We start from the raw sequence: 23,648 nt of genomic DNA, 5'->3' as shown, positions 1-23,648 counted from the left end.
CCATCATCCCCACTGCGCTTTTCTCTATAATTTTTTTTCCTAGTCTTCCATGAACCTGTCTCACCAACCTGAAGGTCCCTGAGATTTAGGGTTCAGAAGTGGCAGCCTCCAGGACCCTCCTTGGACCCCCCATTTTCTGTGATGTGGCTGCCGTGGTCATGAGTGAGGCTGGACTTAGGGCATCCAGCCACGTGCCTGTCGTTCGGTAGGGGATCTCATCAGTGCCCTTTCCTTCCTCCTCTATTCTCCAAGATGTCAAATGCCAGGGAGGGCCAGCGGGGTAGAAATACTACTCCCTGCTGACGCTTGTGGTTTTCGTCTCCATTGAGGTTCCGGTCCGGACCTGAAGTCTTAGCTGCTTTGCATAGCTTTCGTTCTCATCATTAGTGATACTTTTTCCTCCAGCTTTGTTTGAAAGTTGGGTTTTGAGTACAAAGGGCCACACCATAGAGTCTCTCTTGCTGGGTAAATTGTATTCGTCTTGACTGGGGGAGGAGCCTTTGTGTAGACTTCTTCCTTTTGTCCTGGGGCCTGTGTCTCGGTTCTGGGCTTACTCTAGGGACAAAGGCAGCAGGTTCAACTGATGTTAAAGAGACAGCATTATCGGGGGCCACGGTGGCTCCGGCCAGTTGTCCTGGTGCTTGAGGAGGCGAGGCCATGAGTTCAAGGCCAACCTGAGCAACATTACATGCTCTCATTGATTGACAAAAAAAAAGAGACAGCATTATCATAGTAGCTGTTTCTGTAAAGGCTTGAAAGAGTTGTTTTATGATAAAGTGGTTGAAGCTTAATTAAGACTTGAAAGCATTAGGCTTGCATCAGGAAGGGCAAGACAGACAGAGGCATCTTTGGTGCTTGGTGGTAAGTGTGTGGGATGGAGCTGTACCCCAAGAAGCCCCCTTAGCCATGCAGAAATTTGAACTATCCAAGTGAAGGTGTGAGTAGAAATGGGCTGTCTCCATCAGTTCCAGCCTGCCCGCCCGTGGGACCTCCGGGTGCTTCAGCCAGGCTGGGGTGCAGGGTTTAAATCTTCAGGGAAGTCACTGGTCATCTGCTTGGAAACATTGAAGGTGAGGGGTGTGAAGGCACAGCCTGAGAACTGCTTTGAAGAATTGCTAAGACAGTCTGGCTTCCTGGAGGATTTGAGAATAGCTTCACAAGCCTTGTCCTTGGAGGAGGAATTTGTCTCCAGATCCTGATCATGTGACTTGGGGAAATTGGGGAGCTTGAAACAAATTGAACGTATTTCCTCCTCGGATTTCACAAAAGGTCATGACACTGCCCTGTTCCGACTTCCTGAGGCTTCCATCAGCTGAGAATGAAATCCACATGCTTAGTGCCACTGCAGGCTAGCAGGTCTAGTCTCCCTGCTTCCAATTCCCTGAGCTGCAGCCACACACACACACACACACACACACACGCACGTGCACACACCCACCCCCACACACACACACCCCTTGCTGACTCACAACTTCACATCGCATTTGCTCTTCCCTCTCCCTAAAATGCTGTTACTTCAGAGCAGGAGCAGTACAAAGTGCTAGCAGTGACAGGTTGAAATGACAACCATCCTTAATGCCATTCTCCAGAAATAAACCAGGAGCACTTTATGCATCTCCTTCATGTGGGGGCGTATGGGTGTGTGGGTGGGTGTGTGTCCATACTTGTACTGTTTTCTCATGAATACTATACAAGTCTTTTGTTGTTGTTTGATTTGAGATGGAGTGCAGTGGCATGATCTCAGTTCACTGTAACCTCTGCCTCCCAGGTTCAAGTAATTCTCGTGCCTCAGCCTCCCAAGTAACTGGGATTATAAGTGCCCACTGCCATGCCTGGCTAGTTTTTATATTTTTAGTAGAGACAGGGTTTCACCATATTGGCCAGGCTAGCCTTGAACTTCTGATCTCAAGTAATCCACCCACCTCAGCCTCCCAAAGTGCTGGATTACGGGTGTGAGCCACCACACCTAGCTTAGATCATGATTTGAATTATGTTGAACATTCTCTAAAATTAAGGTACACTTATTTTTAATATCTTAATTTTTCTCTAATTTTTATATGATGAGCTTTGTTGTATGTCATTCAACATTCTTCGGAAACATCATTTTTCATGACTACATATTATTCCAGCCTTTGGTGGTACTCTGCCTTACCTGGTCTCTTATTTGTGAACACAGAGTATTTTCAGTTTTTCCCTGTGCTGCATAACTCTGCATTTAATATGTTTAGACAAAACCACACCTTTAGTGTATCTGCATCCTGAAGTAATGCACAGGAGGGGATTTCGATTGCATGTAACATTCTTTAGTTTCAGGGGTATTTAGACTCTTCCTAAGTTTAGCCCCATTCTGTAATTTTCGAACAGTTTTAAGTTGCATTTCAGTCTGAACGTTCACTAAATGCTATGGGTTTTTTTGAGGAAACATAACATTTTGCTTAGGCTCATGGTTCAGCAAAACAGTTCACGTGGTAATTTATTTTGAAGTTCAAATGAGTGTGAGTTGGTTCTGTTTAAGGCCCCGTTTAGGTGCTGTGTTTCCTATTCCTTTCTCTTTACAACAGCAGCAGGGGGCAGGACCTTGTGTCTGTCTCAGGAGTTGCTGAAATGCAGCACAAGTTGGCGATCACAGTGCCCCTTCCTGACACTGCAGAGGCAGAGCCCCTTTACCTTGTAGGCTCCTTGCAGTTGGCCCTGGGGCTTTGCTGGGCTACACATTATTTCACTGATTTGATGTTTTTGTTTTGATGGGGGTTCTAGCGTCCAATGGTGAAACCCCAGAAGATGAAAATCCAACGGAGGAAGGAGCGGACAATTGTTCAGCAAAGATGGAAGAGGAGGAGGAGGAAGAGGAAGAAGAAGAGGAGAGCCTCCCAGGGTGTACTCTGTTTATTAAGAATCTCAATTTTGACACAACAGAGGAGAAGCTGAAGGAAGTGAGTGGGTTCTAGCCCAGGAGGGAGAGGCATGGGATGGGAAACCCCAGTCTACTAATGTGGCCACTGCGTTTATTCCGCCTTTAAACATGAAGCGTGTTTAGATGCACTTTGGCAACCATCAGCACCACCGACTTGACCCTGTCTCCTGGGGTGTCCAGTAGATGGCTCAACTGAAGACTGGAGTAGCAGCAAGGCGGCCAGGGGGCCTGAGAGGAGCTACCACATATGCTTTGGAAGCATGCATGGAGTCTCTAGGGAGACTGGGGGATATAAAGGCGATAGTCAGTGTTTGGATTATATATTTAGAAAACCCCCCAAAATTGTTTCACTGATATAAAGTACCCAAAAGTAAATGTCAGCACGATCTTCTCGGCCCGCCGGGAATAATGGAGAAGCCACATCAGTGAGTGAGGGTCTGGGCCTGACCTGGAATTCCGGGATAGGGTGAGATTTTTGCATTTATGGGAAGAGGACAAGGCATGAAAGGAAAGGGAACTCCAAATAGAAAGTTGGTAAAAGCCAAATGAGGGCTGCGCTGAGTCAGGGAATTGGACCAGCCATCGGGAAATGGGCCTCCAGTTCCAAAGGAGTGGGCGCTACAGGCTCCCCTGCTGTGCTGCGCCTCCCTCAGCAGACCCTTTATTTTTAAACTGAGCTTGGCACAGAATAAACACTCAATGGGTTTTTAGTTTTTGTTTTGTTTTAATGAATAACAGCAGGCTGATAGCCATCACAACTTGTTCTGGGAAGGAAGCTGTCCATAAGAATTGACCTGATCGATTTCTAAAACTCCCTCTGAACCCTAAAATTCTATCATGGGGTCAAGAGAGAAGTCAGTATCCATTGAGCCTCAGGGGTGGGATCATTGTGGGCCAATGATAAGGAGGCCAACATTGTGGTATTGGAGAGAGGCGGAGGCTCAGAACCCCCTGACACCATCTGGCTCGGCCTCTGTGATGTGACTATCCCCTTGCTGGTTAGAAGAAAAGCCCTGCAGCAGAGATATCCTGGCTAAAGCAGCAACGTTTAGGGGCCTAGATTCACTTTATTAAGCAGTTGGAAACTCCCAGGTAGACTTGTCTTCGGCTACTTCCCAGTTCCATTTTTGCTTTGCTTTGCTTTTAAACAGCAGCATGTGCTAGTGGCATCCAGAAGGTAGATAGATTTGAACATGTCAGATAGATTGGAACATTGGTTTTCTTTTTCTTTCTGGTGTCGGTCTGGTATGGAAACATCATGTCCAGAATCCTTGTTTCCTGGGAGAGGCACTCAGCCATCAGCCCAAGAGCAGTCTCCGAATTCAAGAATTCTGGAGCTGCAAGTCACAGCCAAGATGACCTAGTTCAATCTTTTCATGTAACATGGTTGGAGACTGAGCTTCAGAGAGGCCGGTTCACTGTCCTTAGGTCACACAGCCCACTTGAGGCCCTGGGGGAAGGGCCCCTAGCTCCAAGGGCTCCTGTCTCAGTGCCCTGAGTGGAGAGCCATGGTTAGCCATCCTCCTACCTGGGCTTGGATCCCAGCTTTACTCCTTGCTAATGTGACCCTGAGTGAGTCCTTCAGCCTTTCTGTGCCTCGTTTTCTTCATCTGTAACATGGGGATGTTAATAGACCCTTCTCATGGCACTTTTGATGATTTGATTAAGATAAAGGAGATATTCCAAGTAAAAGCATCTGACACGTTAAACACAAGAGGCAGCAAGCAGCTGCTGCTCATGGTGTTTGTTTCCCAAGATCCTCTGCTGCCCCTCGGCTTCCCCAGTGCTCACGTGGTGAACATTTCTTGGGTGCCTGCCTTTCCCAAGATCCTCTGCTTCCCCAAGGCTCACGTGGTGAACGTTTCTTGGGTGCCTGCCTTTCCCTGGGTCCTGTGTGTGTGTGGTGCTGAACACATAGCCAGGAACCAGGTAAACATGGATTTTTTTTCCCTGACTGGATTTCAAATTCTAAGCAAAGGGGACAGAAAACATAAAGAGAAAAATAGAATACACTATGACTTAAAAGTTTTGTAAAAATCATTTTGGTATCTGGTGCAGGGGGCAGTGAGAAAGGTCCACACTGGGGTCAGTAGAGCCCATGCTTCCGAACTTACACCCGCTTCCCAATCTCATGATCTGCAGTCAGTCCCTCACTGTTCTGTGTCCTACTTCCTTCTTCTAAAACTGGAACAAGAAACAAGCCCAGCTGCTCTTATGGGGAACCCTAAGGGACTGTCCAGGTTACTTAAAGCAGGGCATCACTCGTCACTTCAAAGTGTTTTTGGGACCCCACATTGTCCATATGGCAAATTTGGGGGAGTAGTGTTTCACAGGGGCCCTTTCCTGCCTCATGGTTTAGAGCCTGGGTTCTGGGGCCCCAATCCCTGGGTCCTAACCACCTCTAGCACTTCCCAGCTCTGCGACCCCGCTGCCATCTTTAACCACTCTGAGCTTCACTTTTTAGATCTGAAAAGTGGGGAGCAATGATTGCTACTCCAGGGTCGCTGAATGAATTAGTGCGTGTGAAGGACTCAGGACAGGGGCTGGCCGTGAGCACTGGCCAGATGTCCCTTCTACTTTCATTCTTGCTTTGCATGGGTACGTGGTCTCTATCCTTCAAGATCTGCCTGCACGCACCGCAGGACCGGCCTGGAGATGCTGATGATTGTTACTTTCTTTTCCAGGTGTTTTCCAAAGTGGGGACAGTGAAGAGCTGCTCAATCTCCAAGAAGAAGAACAAAGCAGGTATTCCACATGAAATCTCAGCCGGAACGAGTGGATTCCCAAAGAAGCTCCAGCTTCGGACAAGGGACTGGGGAAGTTCTCCCTTGCGTATTTTGAAGGTTCTCTGTTTTCTGAAGCCAGGTCAATGTTAGACTCTTTGAAAGTAGCCCCTCTTTCTTTTCCCTGGAGTCTCCTGCTTTCCAGTCGAAGCAGCCTCTCAGGTCAGGTCCTTCTGAAACTAGAGCCTCCACCACCTCAAACTATCAGGGGTGGTTTCAGAGCAGTGCCATTTGTGGGCAGATGGGGAGGACTTTGGTATCAGGAGCCTCTGCCTCCTCCCAGCACTTCTGTGTTCTGGAAGTTTCCTAGGAAATAGCAAGAAATAACCAGTCTTGTGATTTCCCTCTTCCCTTCTGAGGGAGATAACCCAGTTCTAGAACTTTTGGAACATTCTACCAAGTCATTAACCTTACAGATTTTCCTGAGTGTTTAACCATGCATCACCCAGGCCAGGGGTACTTGGGCAGGCAGGGAGCACCCTTATCTCTCCTTTTGGCCCTGGGTGCTGTCCTGAGTCTCCTGGCCTCTGCTGGGCTGTTCTCCAGCCCTGGCTTCCTGCAGGGGATACGTCCTTGCCTTCTCACGGCCATACCAGCCCTATCCTGGGTCCCTTTGGTTTGGCAGGATTTGTAGGAATGCCACATGTGTCAGCCCAAAACTGTGTCGTGAGCACCTGCTGCATGCAAAGAACTGGGTGGCCAGGATGTCTGCTATTGCCTTATTCCTCAAACAGTTCCCAGGCCCTGCCAGGCAGTGGGCACGGTGTTATATGAATCTGAGGGAGACACAGCCCTGCCTGAAGCACGTACACAGTCTAGCTGGAAAGACAAATATGCTGGTGGTTACAGCACAGCACAGCAAGGGACTGGGGGGCTGGGACAGGAGTCCAGCACAGGGGATGGCAGCCTGAGGCCGGGCGGGTTGGGGCAGAGCAGCCGGGTGGCAGGAATAAGGCATGCAGAGGCCACTCACACTGCAGTGGTTGAGCCTGGGGAATTTGTTGAGGAAGAGGCAGGAGATACACCTGGAAAGGTAGATGAGATCCAAACCATGAAGTGGCTTTTATGCCACACGCAAAAGAGTTTTGACTTTTCTCCAGAAGCGCCGGGAGCCATGGAGGGGTCTAAGCAGACATGGCACAGAAGTCAGAGCATCCATCATATTTGTTTGCTGGGCCACCATAAGAAAGTGCCACAGACTGGGTGGCTTAAATGACAGAAATGTGTTGTCTCGCAGAGTCTAGAAGTCTGAGATCAAGGTGCAAGTACAGTTGGTTCCTTCTGGGGGCTGTGAGGGAAGATCTGTCCCAGGCCTGTCTCCTGGGCTTATAGATGGCTGCCTCCATGTTCACAGGGCATCCTCCTTGTGTATGCCCATCCTGTGATCAAATCCACTCACACCTTTTTTAAAAGGACAGCAGTCATCCAATCGTATTGGATTTAGGGCCCACCCTAATGACTGCATTTTATTTATTTTTATTTTTCGAGACAGAGTCTCACTCTGTCACCCAGGCTGGAGTGCAGTGGTGTGATCTCGGCTCACTGCAACCTCTATCTCCCAAGTTCAAATGATTCTCATGCCTCAGCCTCCCAAGTAGGTGGGATTATAGGCATCCACCACCATGCCTGGCTAATTTTTGTATTTGTGGTAGAGTTGGGGTTTCACCATGTTGGCCAGTCTGGTCGTAAACTCCTGACCTCAAGTGATCTGCCTGTGTTGGCCTCCCGAAGTGCTAGGATTGCAGGCGTGAGCCACTGTGCCTGACCTATGATCTCATCTTCACTTGGTTACCTCTGTAGAGAGCCTGTCTCAGATAAGGTCACATCTGAGATCCTGGGGTCAGGATTTCTACATGTGAGTCTAGGAAGAGACAGTTCATCCTTTACTACCCCTGTTCTCCGGGGACTTGAGATATAGTTTGGGATGCAAGAAGAGGCAGCTAAGTACCAAGTTAATGATGAGAAGGACCAGTTGTGGGGATTTCAGGGAAAAAAAAGTTGTTGCTGAAGTCCAGGATGGGGGTCAGACTAGATGGAGATACTCCCAGGCTAGCAGGTGAAGGTGGCTGTCTCTGCCTCTCACTGCACCCAGTCAAATGCTCTGTGTGACCGGCCTTCTACTCCTGGGGAGCACTCTTCAGCATGTTTTAGAAGTGGTTATCTGATCTTTCCATGTCAGAAGCAGCTCTTAAAGCATACACTCTCATTTTCAAGGGCCTGTATTTGAGAGCTTGGGGAAAATCTAGACAAAGTATATCAGTCAGCATTGCAGCAGGAAACAGTATCCGAGCTGGGGTTGGAGCAGAGATGTCCGTAAGGAAGGAGCTGAGGTGTGGCTGGACTGAGGGAGCCCACGGGGATATCCAGGGAGTGGGTTCTACAGGAAGAATGCCTTTCCCCCTGCTGACCCTAGAGGGACATTAGAGGAAAGTGTGTGACCAGAGCTTAGCTGAGAGTTGGAGCCACAAGATAACCTGCGGGAGTAGTGGCCGTGGATTGGACATGGCCACTGCAAAGCCACCCAAAGCAAGGAGGCGGGTGGGGATATGTGGAGGGATCCAGTACTCCAGTCTCTCTCCACGCCGCGACCTGCCTCCCTGCAATCCCAGATCATAGCCTCCTGCTGGCTCATCCCAACGGGAAGCCAAGAATCTGGGGAGCCCAGGTAAAGCTGTCTATAGGGGTCAGCTTCCCACAGAGGATGGTGGCAGAGATGGATCTGCATAGTGTCAGTAACTCAGAGATGAACTTGACCTTCTCACGATTGCCTTTCACACAGTCACTGGGCTTTTAAAATCCCATAGGTGCACAGACACGCCAGCCCACCACCTACAGCCTCAAGCCTTCAAAAGAGAGCTTTCGAGCAGTATCTGCGTGAAGAACAAACATTTAAAGTCACCGTGGGGTGGCACTGACTGTCAGTTCTGTCTGAGCCATGTATGGGGAATTAGTGAAATTCCTTAGTGCACTTGGCTCCGATTTTATAGCATCTGCTGTCAATCGAAAGGCAGGAGCATGGGTCTCATAAACAGCACAGTACAGGTAAAGCTAGGAACTGCAAAGTGAGGCAGAGGGAGACAGCCTCAAGCCTCATCTGGATCCATCAGAGTGAAGTCAATCTTCTTTGAATTCAACTGTGAAAAAACAATAAAGAATAAACCTGACAAATATGTATGAGATGCTGGGTTGGGGGTGAAAGGTAGGAGATATCAAATCTTATGTCAAGAGGGCAAGAATTTATTAGGAATCGTATGCTTTTTAGTGCCCAATAAAAACACTCCTCCCCACCCCCCGCCGTTATGCGTAGTCAGGAAGCAGAAGTTTCTGATGAAATTGTTGCAGTATTCTTGCTATCTGAACTCTTGCTACTTGCAACCTAGAAGTAAGGAACCAGAGAAGTTTGAATAATGCGGTCACCCACATGATCCAGATTTTATATCTGAAACCCAGGAACTGAATGTAACTGGCTGGTGAGAAATATTTGTGAAGAGCAAACCTTTGGTGCATTTGACTCTGCACATGTTCATTTCAGGCCTTCTGTGTGGCAGCAGAGGACTGCCCAGGTAGAGGCTTTGCCACTTGCCTTCACGATGGTCATGTCTCTTAGTTCAATCTTCCTCCCAAAGCAGAATTCTATTATGAAGTTAATTATTATGCCAGTCATCTGTTAATTAAGTCAAATGGGCCTCAGGTGGCTGCCATATAACCTCACTGGCTGATTCGTCAAGATGACTAGTAATAAACAGCAAGCCAGGGGCTAAAATTTTGGGGGAATGAAGAGAGGTATGAAAAGAAAAGAGAAAATACAGCACAGGTCTGGGGCCATCACAGCCCTTGCACTTGGCCTTGTGCTTCCACTTTCCCCACCCACTGGTGTGATTTCCACCTCTCTCTCTCTTAGGAGCACTGCTTTCCATGGGATTTGGATTTGTGGAATACAGGAAGCCAGAGCAAGCCCAGAAAGCTCTCAAGCAGCTCCAGGTAAAGTGAGGATTCTCAGCTGAGGGCCACGGATGCGCTTGGCAGGTAGTGAGAGGTCCCGTCAGCCCTCTGAAATTGAGTGGGAATGTGTGTGAAGTCTACACTTGACTAGGCTCGTTGCTTTTGCCAGGTGTCTGGGGGACTGTAGCCCAAGAAAAAAAAAATGAAGAACCTTTCCCAACACTCCATGGTCACTATAGTTCATTCACTCCATCCGTAGCACTGTTGTCAAGGGCCGGCATGTGCCAGGCATGGTGCTAGGCCTGGGAGAGGTTGCTCACGTGGGCCCCTCTTTCTGCTGGGGTAGACAGGCCATGGCCCCCTGAATAAACATGCAGAACCAGGTCATGAAGAAAAGCTGTGAGTTGGGGGTGGACGTAGGGTATGTGGGTTGTGTGGTCACCTCTAAGGAGGTGACAGTTGAATCCACGCCTACTTGGCCAGAAGTCAGCTGCGCCACGATCTAGGAGGGAAGTAGTTGGGGAGGAGGGAACACTGTGCAGAGGGACTGTAAGGCGGGAATGAACTTAGTACGTTTGAAAAGCAAAGAGGCCACTGTGGCAGGGGTGGCATAGGTGGCAGTTCAGGGTGCAGGATGAGGAGAGAGGTGTGCAGGGCAGGCTCCTCTAGGCTATTTTACTGCTCAGCCTAAAGGCAGTGGGAGACCATTAGAGGGCTGTGGGCACACTGGCTTCTCCACTAGCCTCTCCAGCTGCTGGCATGGAGAGGGGACAATGAGTGGGGTGGGTAGGAGAACCTTGAGTTATCCAGGCTTGGCCAGGGTGGAAGAAGGTGGGGAAAACAAGGCTGAACCAAAAGCTGTTTGGCAGAGACTCGGCATCCTATTCAGACAGAGAAGGGAGACAGGCCTTCCTGCTAGATCGTAAGTACAAGGACAGATCAGGACCCTCTAGCGGGAGGGGAGCTGGGGCCGTGGAGAGCAAAGCAGCCTGGGATTTGCACCATCCCAAAGGGCAAATTTTGGACCACCTGTAAGTTCTAATTGCAGAGCTCTGTGACCCCACACGGGCTGCTTTATGGGATATACTTTCTTAGAGCTGCATGATGTTGTCTAGGATGGCCTTCAGCTGGTGTGAAGGAGATTCAGTAGGTGTTTGCAGCTTGAGAAGGTGTCCTCTGCTGCCTTCATAATGCCCCACATCCTAGGCCCTTCCTGATCAGGGGCTGTATATTAGTTTAACTTAAAATCAGCTCTGCAAATTCAGTGGTCCATATTTCTCTTTCATGTGATGTAAGATGCTGTGAAATTTCACTTTGCATGTGTACTGTATTATGTTCTAGACATCGTTGTATGAGTGCATATGTGAATATTGCCTCCAAGAATTGTTCCTACAAAGCTATGCGTGCTGTATTTTATGGGAGATTTAAGGGATTTTCAAGGGTAATTTTGCTAATACAGCAGTTTTGCCTTGAGGGACCAGTGTTAGAGCCTAGCTTTAGATACAACTCTGCTGTAATTTAGAATACTTTTCAGGAACATACAAACTAAACCCAACTCTCTCTGCAAGCCAGACCGGAGGGCCTTACTTTGCCTGAACATGCTTGTAAACAATGGAAAATTCCATGCCCCTTGAGTGTCATTAAGGTCAAGGCCTACCTATGGCTTTAGAGAGCATCCAAAGGCTGAGTCTCTGACCACCAGCTGCTGCCTGGGCTTGGTGTGAGCCATTTTGGGATAAAGCCATCCTCTGTCCTCGAGGCCAGCTAGCCCTGCTCTCTGGGGAACAGTCAGTCTCCCATCTGCGAGCCAGGGCTCTGCTCTGGTGTAGGGCAAGGATTCGGGTGAGTATTTCTCAGGACAGAGATGAGCTGTGTTGTCTTCTCTCTTAGGGACACATTGTGGACGGCCACAAGCTGGAAGTGAGGATCTCAGAACGAGCCACTAAGTGAGTCTTCAATGTCATCAGTTTCCTTCCCTACAAGCTGGTGCTTTGTGTTCTAAGTGCCAGCCACCCTGGAGGCTGTCTCACAACTCTTCCCTGTCCTTTCCACCTATGCCTTTACCATTTAGGACTCTGCCTAATTAAGTTGGCATTTGCCAACTCCAACCCCAGTTTTCCCGATTAACTACGATCATGTTAGTCCTTTGGGTGAATGTTTAATGCACTTTTTTTTTTTGAGATGGATTCTTGCTCTGTTGCCCAGGCTAGAGTGCAGTGGCATGATCTCAGCTCAGTGCAACCTCCACCTCCCAGGTCTAAGCAGTTCTCCTTCCTCAGCCTCCCAAGTAGCTGGGACTACAGGCACATGCCACCACACCAGCTACTTTTTGTATTTTCAGTAGAGACAGGGTTTCACTGTGTTGGCCAGGATGGTCTCGATCTCCTGACCTTGTGATCTGCTTGCCTCAGCCTCCCAAAGTGCTGGGATTACAGGCATGAGCCACCGCACCCGGCTGCACTTTTTTTTTTTTTTTAATAAGAAAGGAACAAGTGCAGGAGAAACAGGCAAACAGCTGGAGTTTGCTGGTGCTGTGGACAAACCAGAAGCAGCTGAGAAACCTAGACGTTCCACTTTACCGGGCGTGCTTTCTTAGGCTGAATGACAGTTCCAAATCCAGCCTCCAGCTAATGTGAAAGAGATTCAGTAGGTGTTAGAGATGGAGGCAGACCAATTTGCCCGATGACCAGTATGCTGAAGTAGGGGGATTATTTGGAGATTGAGTTTTGCTCCTCTATTTCCACCTGCTTCGTACATCTAAATGAGCTATTACAGCCGAGGTGCTTGCAAGTGTCCGGCGCATAACAGGTGCCCAGCGTAAGCCGTCATTGTCATTATCATCTACTTGCCTCGGGTGATAAAATGACTGCCTCTAACCATCCTAGAGCTGGTTTTGGATATTTATTCGGCTGTTTTCAACAAGTTCGTCATTTGTTGTGGTCATCCAGCAAATGAGCTGCCAACGAATTGACCTTTCTTTTTCCTTCTCTCCTTTGTTACTGCTTCTTGTGAATCCAGCTTGGGCCAGCTCTGGTGTTTTTCACCCATTGTGGTCTGTGCTGTGTTAAGCATCGTTGGTACAGGGGCCCTCAGGAGTCTGGTGGGGGTTCCTGAGCTGCCAGTATAACAGAAGGAGCCCACACCTTTGAGCCCCACACGTCTAGATTCTAATCCAGGAGCTCTGTGACCTTGAATGGGTGACTTTACCTCTGAAGTGAAATGTGCTAACTAGAGTTTGTGTGTTAAACACCCAGCACCTTCAGTGCCCATGAGCACTGAGCCAGCGATCTCTTTCCAGTACCCTGTCTCCAGAGATCCAGCCTGAATTCAGCCTTGCAGAGTCTCACTTCCTAGCCAGTGTTCACGGAAACACTGTTTTACACAAGAAAGAATTACAGCAAACCCACTGCATACCACATACCTCTCCTAGGCACTGGGGATGGCTTTTCCTTAGGAGTTGACACCCTAGGGCAGTGCTATTCCATAGAAGCTTCTGCATCAGTGGAAATCTTCTACATCTCTTCTGTCCAAGATGGTAGCCAGTTGCCACATGTGGCTATTTAGCCCTTGAGATGTGGCAAGCACAACTGCTTTAGCTCTCTATTGCTGCACCACAAAGTATCCCAGAACTTAACAGCTGAAAACAAAACATCCTCTCACAGTTTCATGGGCCAGGAATTCAGGAGCAGCTAAGCTGGGAATTCTGGCTCAGGGTCTCGCATGAGGTTATAGTCAGGATATCGGCCAGGGCTGCAGTCATCTGATGGCTCAGCTGGGGCAGGTGGGTCTGTCGTTAAGATGACACACTCACATAGCTGCTGGCAGTAGGCCTCAGTTCCTCACCTCAGGAATCTCTTTCTGGGATTGCTGGAGTGTCCTCCTGGCATGGCAGCTGGTCTCTCCAGAGTGAGTGATCCAAGAATGGGGAAGGACAAGGCCACAATGTCTTCTGCGACCTAGTCTTGGAATTCACACACCATCCCTCTGCTGTATACTGCCAGGCACCCAGACCTGCCCCAATACAGAGTGGGAGGGGATTACAGGGACATGAACACCAAGAGCCAGGGATCACTGGGCACCATCTTGGAGGCTGATACCCCAGCAACCGAGGAAGTGAGTTTGTAATTTTGCTGCTTCTATATTTTTTAGATTAAGTCTCACCCTGTCATCCAGGCAGGCTGGAGTGCATTGGTATGATCTTGGCTCACTGCAACCTTCACCTCCTGGCTTCAAGTGCTTCTCATGCCTCAGCCTCCCAAGTAGCTGGGATTACATGTGCCTGTCACCATGCCTGGCTAATTTTTGTATTTTTAGTAGAAACACGGTTTCACTATCTTGGCCAGGCTGATCTTGAACTCCTGATCTCAGGTGATCCACCTGCCTAGGTCTCCCAAAGTGCTGGAATTACAGGTTTGAGCCACCGCACCCAGCCTAGTTTTGCTTCATTTAATTTAGATTTAACTCACCACATGTGGCTGATGGCTACCGTATGAGCACAGCCCAAGAACAACAAGACACCTGGTCCATCTCCATGGTTAGGCCCCCACATGCTCTTCCTTGGGTTTTTGACAAAGTGTCAGAAACAAGACCTTTGGAAACTAACCAGGGTCTTTGCATCTGGAGAGAAAGGCACAATAGAGATTGGGTTTGGTGAGAAACCAGCCCCACCCTTAGCATGCTCTTTAGGTCCCTGGTGGCCCCAGAGTCTCTCAAATGAAGGGCGGCAGCCACCTAAGCATGGATGTGTCCCCTGACATCTGCAGCTGTTTTGGGTCCCATCACTAGTGGGAGACGGCCTTCCTGTCCTTTCATGTTGGCCCTGCCAACCCCATGCACACTCCTTGAATCCATCACCTGAATATTCTGATGGAGGCGCAATGGAGCCAGTGTTGGGCAGGAACTGCTGAAACCCCGAATAACTGGAACCCTTTCCCCTCCACCCTCCAGGCCAGCCGTGACATCCGCTCGGAAGAAACAAATTCCTAGAAAGCAGACCACCTCCAAGATCCTGGTGCGGAACATCCCCTTCCAGGCCCACAGCAGGGAGATCCGAGAGCTCTTCAGGTAAGAAGCACTCATTCAGGCCAGGGGGCTGGCGTGTGGGCAGGGAGCCTGCCCGAGTCTCGGAGAAGTGGCCTTTGGGTCCTGGATGGTTCCGCTACAGCCCCACGCAATGATCTTTCAAAGGTCATCTTTTGGCTGCCTTTGATTTATCTCCCTTAATCTCAGATGTGGCTCCCCAGAGCATTGTGCAGGAAAAAAGTCAAAACAGTCAAGCTGCCTCCTCTCTGGGGCAGACAGAGAAAGGGCAGGCAGACTTCCTTGTCCCCATCCACAAGGTTCATGAGGGGCAGGGGCCCCAATGGCTAAAACCCAGCCCTACCCCAGGATCTGCTTGAAATTCCCTCCATCCAGGCCACCTTTTTGGTTTAAGATGCTGGTTTTCCACCTCAGCCACACATTCCAGCCACCTGGCGACTGCTAAAACACACCTTTGTTCAGGCCGCACCCCCAGAGAGTTGGATTCCATTTTTCAACAGTGGGGTCCAGACATGGGTATTTTGCCAAAAGCGCCCCAGGGGATCCTAATGTCCATCAAGCCAGGGTTGGGGACCACTGGCCTAAATGGCTCTGTGGAAATAAAGATGAATTACCTGTAGACATAAAGCAGCCCCCCAACACCTGCTTGCACAGGGGTGGAAAACACAGCTGCCTTGATTCAGCAGGTAACAGCAGCAGCAGGCTGTGTGGGCGCTGAGCAGCAGGAGGGCCTCTCTCTGCTCATCCAGCTGGGATGCCACATAGGACTTAGGCTTCATAAGACCAATTCCCATGTTTTGAAAGAGAAACTAGCCATGTGGATTCTTAATTCTTAAGGGGAATTCATCAGCAACTAATTCACTTTTTAAAAACGACAGTCTGGCCTGCCCCAGGGCCCCTAGTTGGTGAACCCTACACTGGCATGTTACAGTGTTTGGCTTTTCAGAGTAGGTAGGCATCACCCAGCACCAAGCCCCCAATGAAAGAAGTGTCCTTATATCAGGGCATGAAAAGGAACTGCTTGAAGCCAAGGTCCTCCCCAGCCATGGGCGGGGTAGTAGAGAGACCATCTTGCCCTCAGAATATAACGGCAGATGACGTCAGCATCACCCAAACACATTGTTGAGGCCTGGGTGGGATCCAGGACACCTTGGGGGACCTGCAGCACCGTGGCCTGCACATGGGCGAATATTTAGGATTCTACGTACTAGGTCTCGTTCCTTCATTCTATGCTTGCATGAGGAGCCAAGAGTGAAGCCTCTATTAGAGTTGCCAGTTAGCATCTTGCAAGGTAAACTGGATACAAAAGAGTCTTGTGTTTTGGAGACGAGAAATAATTATCTTTGTATGACATCTACCCTCTTTGCTCTCACTCTGTAGTGTAAAGAATAAGAAACCCTTTGGGGAACTTCAAAAATCCTCGTCCTCTTTTCCCCTCTGCTGTAAATCATACACTGGTATGTAGTTCATGAACAGACATGATGTGTGGTGAGCTGGGAGCTGAGGCGGAGAACCTTGCTGCCTGTATCTGGGAAGCAGGATCTTGGCTCTGATCCTCAGGTACCCTACACAGCAGGAACAGCCCGGAGAGATGGGGTCATGACTTGGGGGGAGGTTTCCCATTTCCCCAAACCTCAGTTAATCAGTGGAGGAATACATCAGGTCGTCGCTCCAGGAGGGTACATGTCTGTAGCCTCTCGGTGTGTCTGCTTGTTTTAACATGCTCTGCTTTTTAAAAGGAGTCCAATTTAAGAACTGCCAGATTAAAACGAGCTTGCTAAGAAGAGCGCATGTTGATGGGGAAATAATATCCCGCCGAAATGACAGTTTCACTTGGTTCTGCAGTATATTTAGGATGACACTTATCCTGGGAAACAAAAGACCACAGGGAAGAGAGAGCACTTCGTTTGATCTCACGTATTATATTTTTAGAAGACAGGGAATTAGTGTCCACTGAACATAATTACATGTGGTGACTCTTCTCCCTGCCATTGTTCTGAGGAGAGTTTTCTTAAACCTCTGGAAACATAAGCCTTGCGTGGAGGGCCCTACCTGCTTTTGTTGTGCACTCCGGCTGGGGACAGGAGGCAGTTCCTCGTCGCAGACAGCAGGGCTCGCTGTGAGCCTTCTCAGGGACTTCGCAGAGCTTGTCCAGGGAAGCCCCAGACAGGATTTCAGACAAAGCCACTGGCTAGTAAAGGTCATTAGCCTGGGGAAGGTTTCAGGGTTTCGAGAAACTAGTCTGGTCCGTTTGGCCAGGCAGGCTCTGTGGGTTTGTCCTACCAGGTGTAATAAAAATCACAACTCCCTTTTATGACACGCTTGCTATGTGCTGAGCTCTGAGGTTGAACACCTTCCCATGCAGAGTCACCTCTGTTAAGCCGCACAGCAGCCCTGCGAGGGATGGATGCTGTCATCCCTTTTGCACCCAGACAGAAACTGGAGATGGAAACTGGGGAGAGGAAGCATCCTGCCTAGTACCACACGGCTGAACTGGGATTTAGATCTAAGTCAGTCTAACCCAGAGCCCCAGCTCAGAGCCACTCCTCTCTGCCACCTGTTCTTTTGGGTCTAGAAGGAGCTATCTTCTTCCAGATCATTCCAGTGGGACCATGTCCCACAGCGAGCGTGTCATTTGTACCATGCAATGTGCTGGGCACAGGGCATGTAGCCGTTTCAGGAGAGAACCAGGTCTCTCTCTGTGGAGGACCAGAGAGGAATCTGACAGTGATGGCCAGTGGGACAAATGTACAGGTGAGAGTGCAGGGCTCCAGAGAGCATTCTCTGGGCAGGGCCTAAAGCCACCCACCTGCTGGAGGGGAGGGGTGGCCTCCTAGCCTGAGGCAGCAGCACCAGGGCCCTTCCTGGAGGCTACCAGCCTTCCCCCCGGACTTCTGCACCTCACTCCAGCCCTTAACTAACCAGGCCTGGGTTAAAGCAGACAGGCGTCAGGAGGCACTGCATTTCCGTGTTTCTGTGGGATCACTGTCTGGGGCGATTCGAGGATTATGCTTTCGAAAACTCAGAGGCACAGCAGTGGATTTGCGGACAGCGATTCTCATCCTCTCTGTGACTCTCCTTTAGGACCTCAGTTTCCCCTGGCATAAACTAGCGATAGATAGTAACACTAGTTATAACATATGCCACCCTTTGTGATGATGCCATGGTAATATGTGAGTGCTGATTTCTTTCTCATGTCCCTGACCCCTTGGTCTGCAGTGTCTCATGTTTCTAGGGGCCCATTCATCACCATGGCCCAGTAGAGAAGTTTTATGTCTGTGTCTCAGTGAAGAAATCAACTCTGGAGCCCAAATTCCACCCACTGGGTCATCAGATGCCTCAGGCCACCACCACACTCAGCAGCCTCAAGGACTGTAAAGATGAAATGAGACTGGGGAGTTGAGGCACCTAATGCAGCCCCTGGCAGGGTAGCAGGTAGTTAATAAGTGTTCACTGTGGTGTTCAACAGCACCAAACTGGTGGGCCAGGATTTGAACCCAGGGTTTGAATCTGACTTGACAGAACCCAGGTCTTCAACAGCAGTGCTGAAGCCTTGAAGGTTTTGGGCAGCGTTTCCCTGGTTTTTTCTTTGCCCTTCCTCCTTCTCAGCCTTCCTGTAAAGAAAGGGTGTAATCCTGTAATCCTCTGTCCCATTCATCTGGGCTCTGGGGCAGAGAGTCAGGAAGGACCCTGAGGGGCAGGCTGAGCCAGTCCCCATCTACCCCCCAAAAGGAAATGTGGAAGACACACTAATGAGTGCCCCGGACTGTGCAAGTATGCATATGCATGCGAACTTCTCACCCCAGCGCTCGAGCAAGGACAGAAACGGCCGGCGCTCAGCTCACCCGGCAGGTGCCCCGAGTCTTAGGTCAGTGTGGATCTGAAAGAAGGAAGGAAGGAGATGGAGACTGGGCTTCCCCGCCTCCCCCCGTCTGGGTTTGCTCTGGGGTAGGTGTGTTGCACACACGTGTTTTGCCATGTTGTTTATTTTCGTCTTTCCCCATCTCCTCTGGGGAAAGCCCAGGGCAGAGAGGCACTTTTGGGCCTGGATCGGGCCTACCTCTCTACATGCAAATGAAGCTTGCACTTGGGGCTCCCCTGCTGATACACAGCACACGTGTGCCGAGCTCAAGCGTTTGGTGGAGAGGGTCTTGTTTCTGCCCCCATTTCCAAAGCTGAAAGTGGTGTTAAAACAGAGTTGGCTAATACAGGCGCTCAGGAGGCATGGGACATGGGGCGAACCATGTCCACGCAGTCTCTGTATCAGTTTGTCCACACAGCAGCCCAACATGGTAGGCCTGTTGTTCAGCCTGCCTTCGACCTCTCCGATGAGGAGACTGAGGTACAGACAGTAAGGGTGCTATTCCCAGGAGGACCCTCAGCTTGCCTAGTTCTGTCATAGTCCATGGGGCAGCCCGGTCTGAGCCACTGGGTTCTGGCAGGTGCTGCCCTCTGTTTTCCAGGAAGGAGGTTTTGTAAACAGGGCCGGCCTCACCCTCAGTTAAAGGCACTGCTGTCACCATCTTGAAATTCTTAGTAATGTTTGAACAAGGGGTCCTGGATTTTTATTTTGCACCAGGCCCTGCAAATTATGTAGCCAGTTTTGCCTGTGAACCAGTGGAAGGATTGGGAAGTTTAGAGCCAGGGTGTGCTGTGGCCATTGGCCAGGTTGGTTTCCTCGTCTGCAGGATGGGAATGAAGAGTGCGTCTACCTCCCCTGCCTCTCTGCCCAGGTGGTGAAAGGCCCAGGGAGAGGATGGGTGGACAGGCTGACCAGAGGAGGGAGGCGTTTATGGGAGCATGTCTGTCACTGTCATGATTGTCACTAAGGCCCTCTGTGGATTACTGCTAAGGAACGCGTTTCAGGCCTGCCTCTCTGAGGATGGCGTGGGAATGTCCAGGCAGCTCTGCAGTCCAGGCCAGGTCAAGTCGTGGTGAAGAGTCAGTTCTGGGGATAAATCTGTGGGCTCAGTGCACTTCTCCCTTCCTGTGCTATGTCACTTTAGCTCTCAGAGCCTCAGTTTTCCTCATCTGTAAAATGGGGATGAAAAGAACCTGCCTTACAGGTGGGTGATCAAAGATGAGTTAGATATGTGAGACACCTAGCATAGTGCCGGGCTCATGAAAAGCTCCTGGCCAGCATAGCTGTCATTACTGGGTTTCCTTCCGGGGACCCGCCTCATCAGGAGCACCATTTGGTGTTAGGTTTATGAACACGGAGGTGAGAAGGAAGGCTTGGGTGGCTGACACTTAGCCTGTCCCCACACGGTACTGCAGAGTCCCCCAGCTCACTTTCCACCAGTAAGTTTCTGCTGTCTTCTCCATGGGAAGCTGGCGTCCACAGGTTCATAGTCAAGACCAGATTTCTTCTCCTTCACCGCTCCCTCCCTTCATTTTTACCGACAGGTGTTTCACATTGCCTTCCAGCCATTGGAGTCGGGTGGACATCTGTAAGAGCGTAACCTTGGTTGGGGTTTCAGCTTTTCCTTGAGTGTGGCCCCTGAGAGAAAACTGCCCACGTGGCCGTCACCAAGGTAGCATGTACTAAAAGTCTGTTTCTGCACTTTGGGAGGCCAAAAGCAGGAGGATCCTTTGAGGCTCGGAATTTGAGACCAGCCTGGACAACATAGCAAGACCCCATATCTACCAAAAATACCAAAATTAGCTGAGCTGTATGGCGCTCTTGTAGTCCCAGCTACTCAGAGGCTGAGGCAGGAAAATTGAGGCTGGTAGTCCGAGTTTGCAGTGAGGTATAATCATGCCACTGCACTCCAGCCTGTGCAACAGAGTGAGACCCTGTCTCTAAAAAAATAAAATAAAATATAAAATGAGGCCTTCAGCACACTCCTCCACTGACTAACTCCTGACCCCTGGCCAGGGCACCCCAGCTGCCTCAGCTCCCCTTGGAGCTGCTCCATGTGGTTGCTTAGTGTACTGACCCCCAACCGCCGAATATAAGCTGGGACACTGACAGGCTCACTGCCGTGTCTCCAGGTGCCTGCTACATAGCTGGTGCTGTGATGATGTTTGTGGAGCACATACCCACTGTGTGAAGCCCTTCTCAATACAATCCTAGTAGAAATGAGAGGTAAAGCACAGAAAAGTTCAGTCGTCTGCCCGAGGTCACACAGCTCTGCAGCAGCACAACCAGCTCTCCTTCCAGAGCTTCACTCATCCCCCTGAAACTGCCCGCAGGGGTCAGGGATGTCTGGTGAGCCCTTGGGCTGCAGATGGAGAGCTGCTTTTCTCCTTTGATCTCAGCATCTTTTCTTTTCTTTTTTTTCTTTTTGCTATTTTCTTCCTCGAGGTGTGAACCACCTGTTAGGGTGTGAATGGGCGAGAGCACAACAGGTGTCCGGAGATCTTAATTACACAGCTTGCCTCTCCTGTCCCCACCCCCATCCCTGCACCTGTTGTGCCTGCTTTGTGAGAGTGTGTCCGTCCCTTGCCTCCTGGCCTTCTCATTTCCTCTTGCAGTGACCGTGACAGTGGAGGGAGGGCCGAGGACAGCTCGCTGGCCCAAGTTCCCTGCACACCTCCTTGTCTCCACCGTGCAGGCATGGGGTCACTGCCCGATTGACTCCTGGTTGTCAGAAGTACTTTTCCAAAAGCTTTGACCCTTTCATCTGCCAGGGCAGAGACTCAGAGCAGGATGGGGAAGGACTTCCCATTCTCCAGGCTTTCCCAGAAGAAGCTCTGCAAAACTCAGGCTTGGGCAGCTCCTGAGAGCCAGCCAGGCAGGATGGGTTGAGTGGGGTGTATGAGGCAGGAGAAAACCCTAAAGCCAAGTTCTCAAAGGGATGGGTGAGGAAGATGGGGCTGTCCCCAGGTGTCTCTCCTCTGCACAGGTCATCTCCTCCTAAATCCACCTCCACAGAGAGGCCCTAGGTCATGGGGCATCACAGCCGTTGGCCAGCTCCAGCTACACTCACTCATTATTGCCCGGTGCTGTGGGGCTACTGCAACAGTGAAGAGCTTGCAGCCTCCTCCATATGACCTCATCCTGTCTTGATTACATCTGCAAAGGTCCTATTTCCAAATATCGACTCTCTGGCCCTTGCTGGGAAAAGTTTGCCAACCCCGGGGCTCAGTTAAACACAAGGCCTAATTGGGGATGTGGCACGTCTTCACAGAGCACTGAGAACCTGAAATCAGAGATCGGGGTTTGTGGTTCTTTAGTTTCAGTTACACAAATGAGGTGTTTTTCTTTCTCCCCCTTATAAAACATACAGGGGTTACAAATAAAGCTAAGTCCTGTCGACCCCCTTGGAGGACTGGCTGGGAGGATCAGGTTATTTCCCCACTCATGAAACATGCCCTGTTTTCTTACCAGGGTATTCTTGCTTTTCCTGCTTAGCTGAGGTTTGAAAGGATGGAACAGATGCGTGCTTTCATTCATTCAGTGTACACCGTGCGCTTCTGTCTCCTCTGCACTGAGGGAGAGGCAGATTTATTCCCCTGCTATTTCTCTGGTGTCAGTGGAACCTCTCTCTGTACCAAGTGCATTGCTGGGCACTGGGAAGGTGGCTGTGAAGGTGGCAAAGTTTCTGCCCTCATGACTCTTATGTTCTAGTGGTGGTTGGGGTGGGGAGAGTAAAGAAGTGAACAAATAAACCCTGTGACATGGTGGCATGAGTGCCCTGAAGACGGCTAAAGCAAGAGCTAGGAGGGATGAGAATGAGACCGGTATGGGTGTCTGTGGCTGCCATGACAACGTGCCACAGGCAGGGGCCTTAAAACAGCAGACGGGTATTCTCACAGTTCCAGAAGCCACAAGTCCCAATTCAAGGTGTGGGCGGGGCCACGCTGCCTCCAAAGGCTGCAGGGGGAATCCTTCCTCACCTCCTCCCGCTCCTGGGGGGCTGCTGCCAGTCCTGCTATTGCTTGGCATGGGGCTGTGTCAGTCCTGTCTCTGCCTCTGTCGTCTCTGGTGTTCTTTCTGTGCCTTCTGCTGTTAAGGACACCAGGACCCACGTTAATCCATATGATCCCATCTGACCTTAATCATATCTCCAAAGGTCCTGTTTCCAAAGAAGGTCACATTACAGGTTTCAAGTGGACATCATTTGGGAGACACTCTTCACCCAGTGCAGGCAATCAGTTAAGGCTTCTCCAAGCAGGGCACATTCTCATGGAGACCTGGAGGGGTGAAGGAGTGACTGTGTGCAGATCAGAGGCAGTAAATGTTGAGCCCTGACGAAGCAGGACCAGCCTTGCCCGCGTGATTGCGGCTAGCATGCGTACAGAAAAGTGCACAGATCCTAAGTGGACAGTGTGGCAAGTGGTCACAAATTCAGCACAACTATGTAACCAGCACCCAGCTCGAAAGGCAGGACATTTCCCACTAGCCCCTGCCCAGCGCCCTCTTCCAGTCACTACCTGCCCCCACCACGAGCAGTCACTCTCTTAACTTCTAAAAACATGTATTAGTGTTGCCTGTTTTTGTACTTTCTGTAAATCGAACTGTAACATATATTCTTTGGCTTCTTTGCTCATCATTCTGTTTCTGAGATTCGCACGTGTTATCACGTTGCAGTTGTAATCCGTTCATTCCTGTGACCATGTAGAATTCCATTGTGTGAACATGTTGCAGTCTACTTACCCATCTTACCAATGAGCATTTGGGTAGTTGGCAGAGTTCGGGCTATTTCAAATACTGCTCCTCTGAGCATTTTTTTGGCGACCACAGGCTTGCGTCTCTGTTGGGTGTCTCTGTAGGTGTGGAATTGCAGGGGGCACAGGGTGTGCATATTTTAGCTTTAGTAGACCCTTATTTTCAGGCAAGTTTCCAAAGTGGTTGTATCAGTTTGTGCTTCCTTTCACGGTCAGTTTACGGTGTTCTGGTGACCCTCGTCCTTGTCCACCCTTGGTGTCGTCTTTCCCTTAGCCATTCTGGTAGGTGGTATTACTGCATTATTGTTCTAATTTGTGCTTCCCTAATAGTTCAGGAAATCAAATGTTTTCTCGCA

The 23,648-nt window shown here is 49.9% G+C and overlaps 1 protein-coding gene across 9 annotated transcripts in view; it reads left to right on the top strand.

Annotated features, from left to right (window-relative positions):
- The window catches only part of RBM19 (RNA binding motif protein 19), a 142,811-nt gene that overhangs the window by 34,602 nt on the left and 84,561 nt on the right, over nt 1-23,648 (top strand). For 5 of the 9 annotated variants that reach the window (XM_078338132.1, XM_009004730.5, XM_009004729.5 and 2 more), the window contains 5 exons: nt 2,758-2,933; nt 5,599-5,659; nt 9,599-9,678; nt 11,530-11,585; nt 14,587-14,703. In XM_078338132.1, coding sequence (XP_078194258.1) covers nt 2,758-2,933; nt 5,599-5,659; nt 9,599-9,678; nt 11,530-11,585; nt 14,587-14,703 — 490 coding nt within the window. Of the gene's footprint in view, nt 1-2,757; nt 2,934-5,598; nt 5,758-9,598; nt 9,679-11,529; nt 11,586-14,586; nt 14,704-23,648 lie in introns of all 9 variants that reach the window. The other 4 variants (XR_013522404.1, XR_013522403.1, XR_013522402.1 and 1 more) reach the window with 1 other exon arrangement.

Source organism: Callithrix jacchus, chromosome 9 (assembly GCF_049354715.1).
Source record: "Callithrix jacchus isolate 240 chromosome 9, calJac240_pri, whole genome shotgun sequence".
Taxonomy (NCBI): Eukaryota; Metazoa; Chordata; class Mammalia; order Primates; family Cebidae; genus Callithrix; species Callithrix jacchus.
This window is presented reverse-complemented; position numbering and strand designations above follow the sequence as displayed.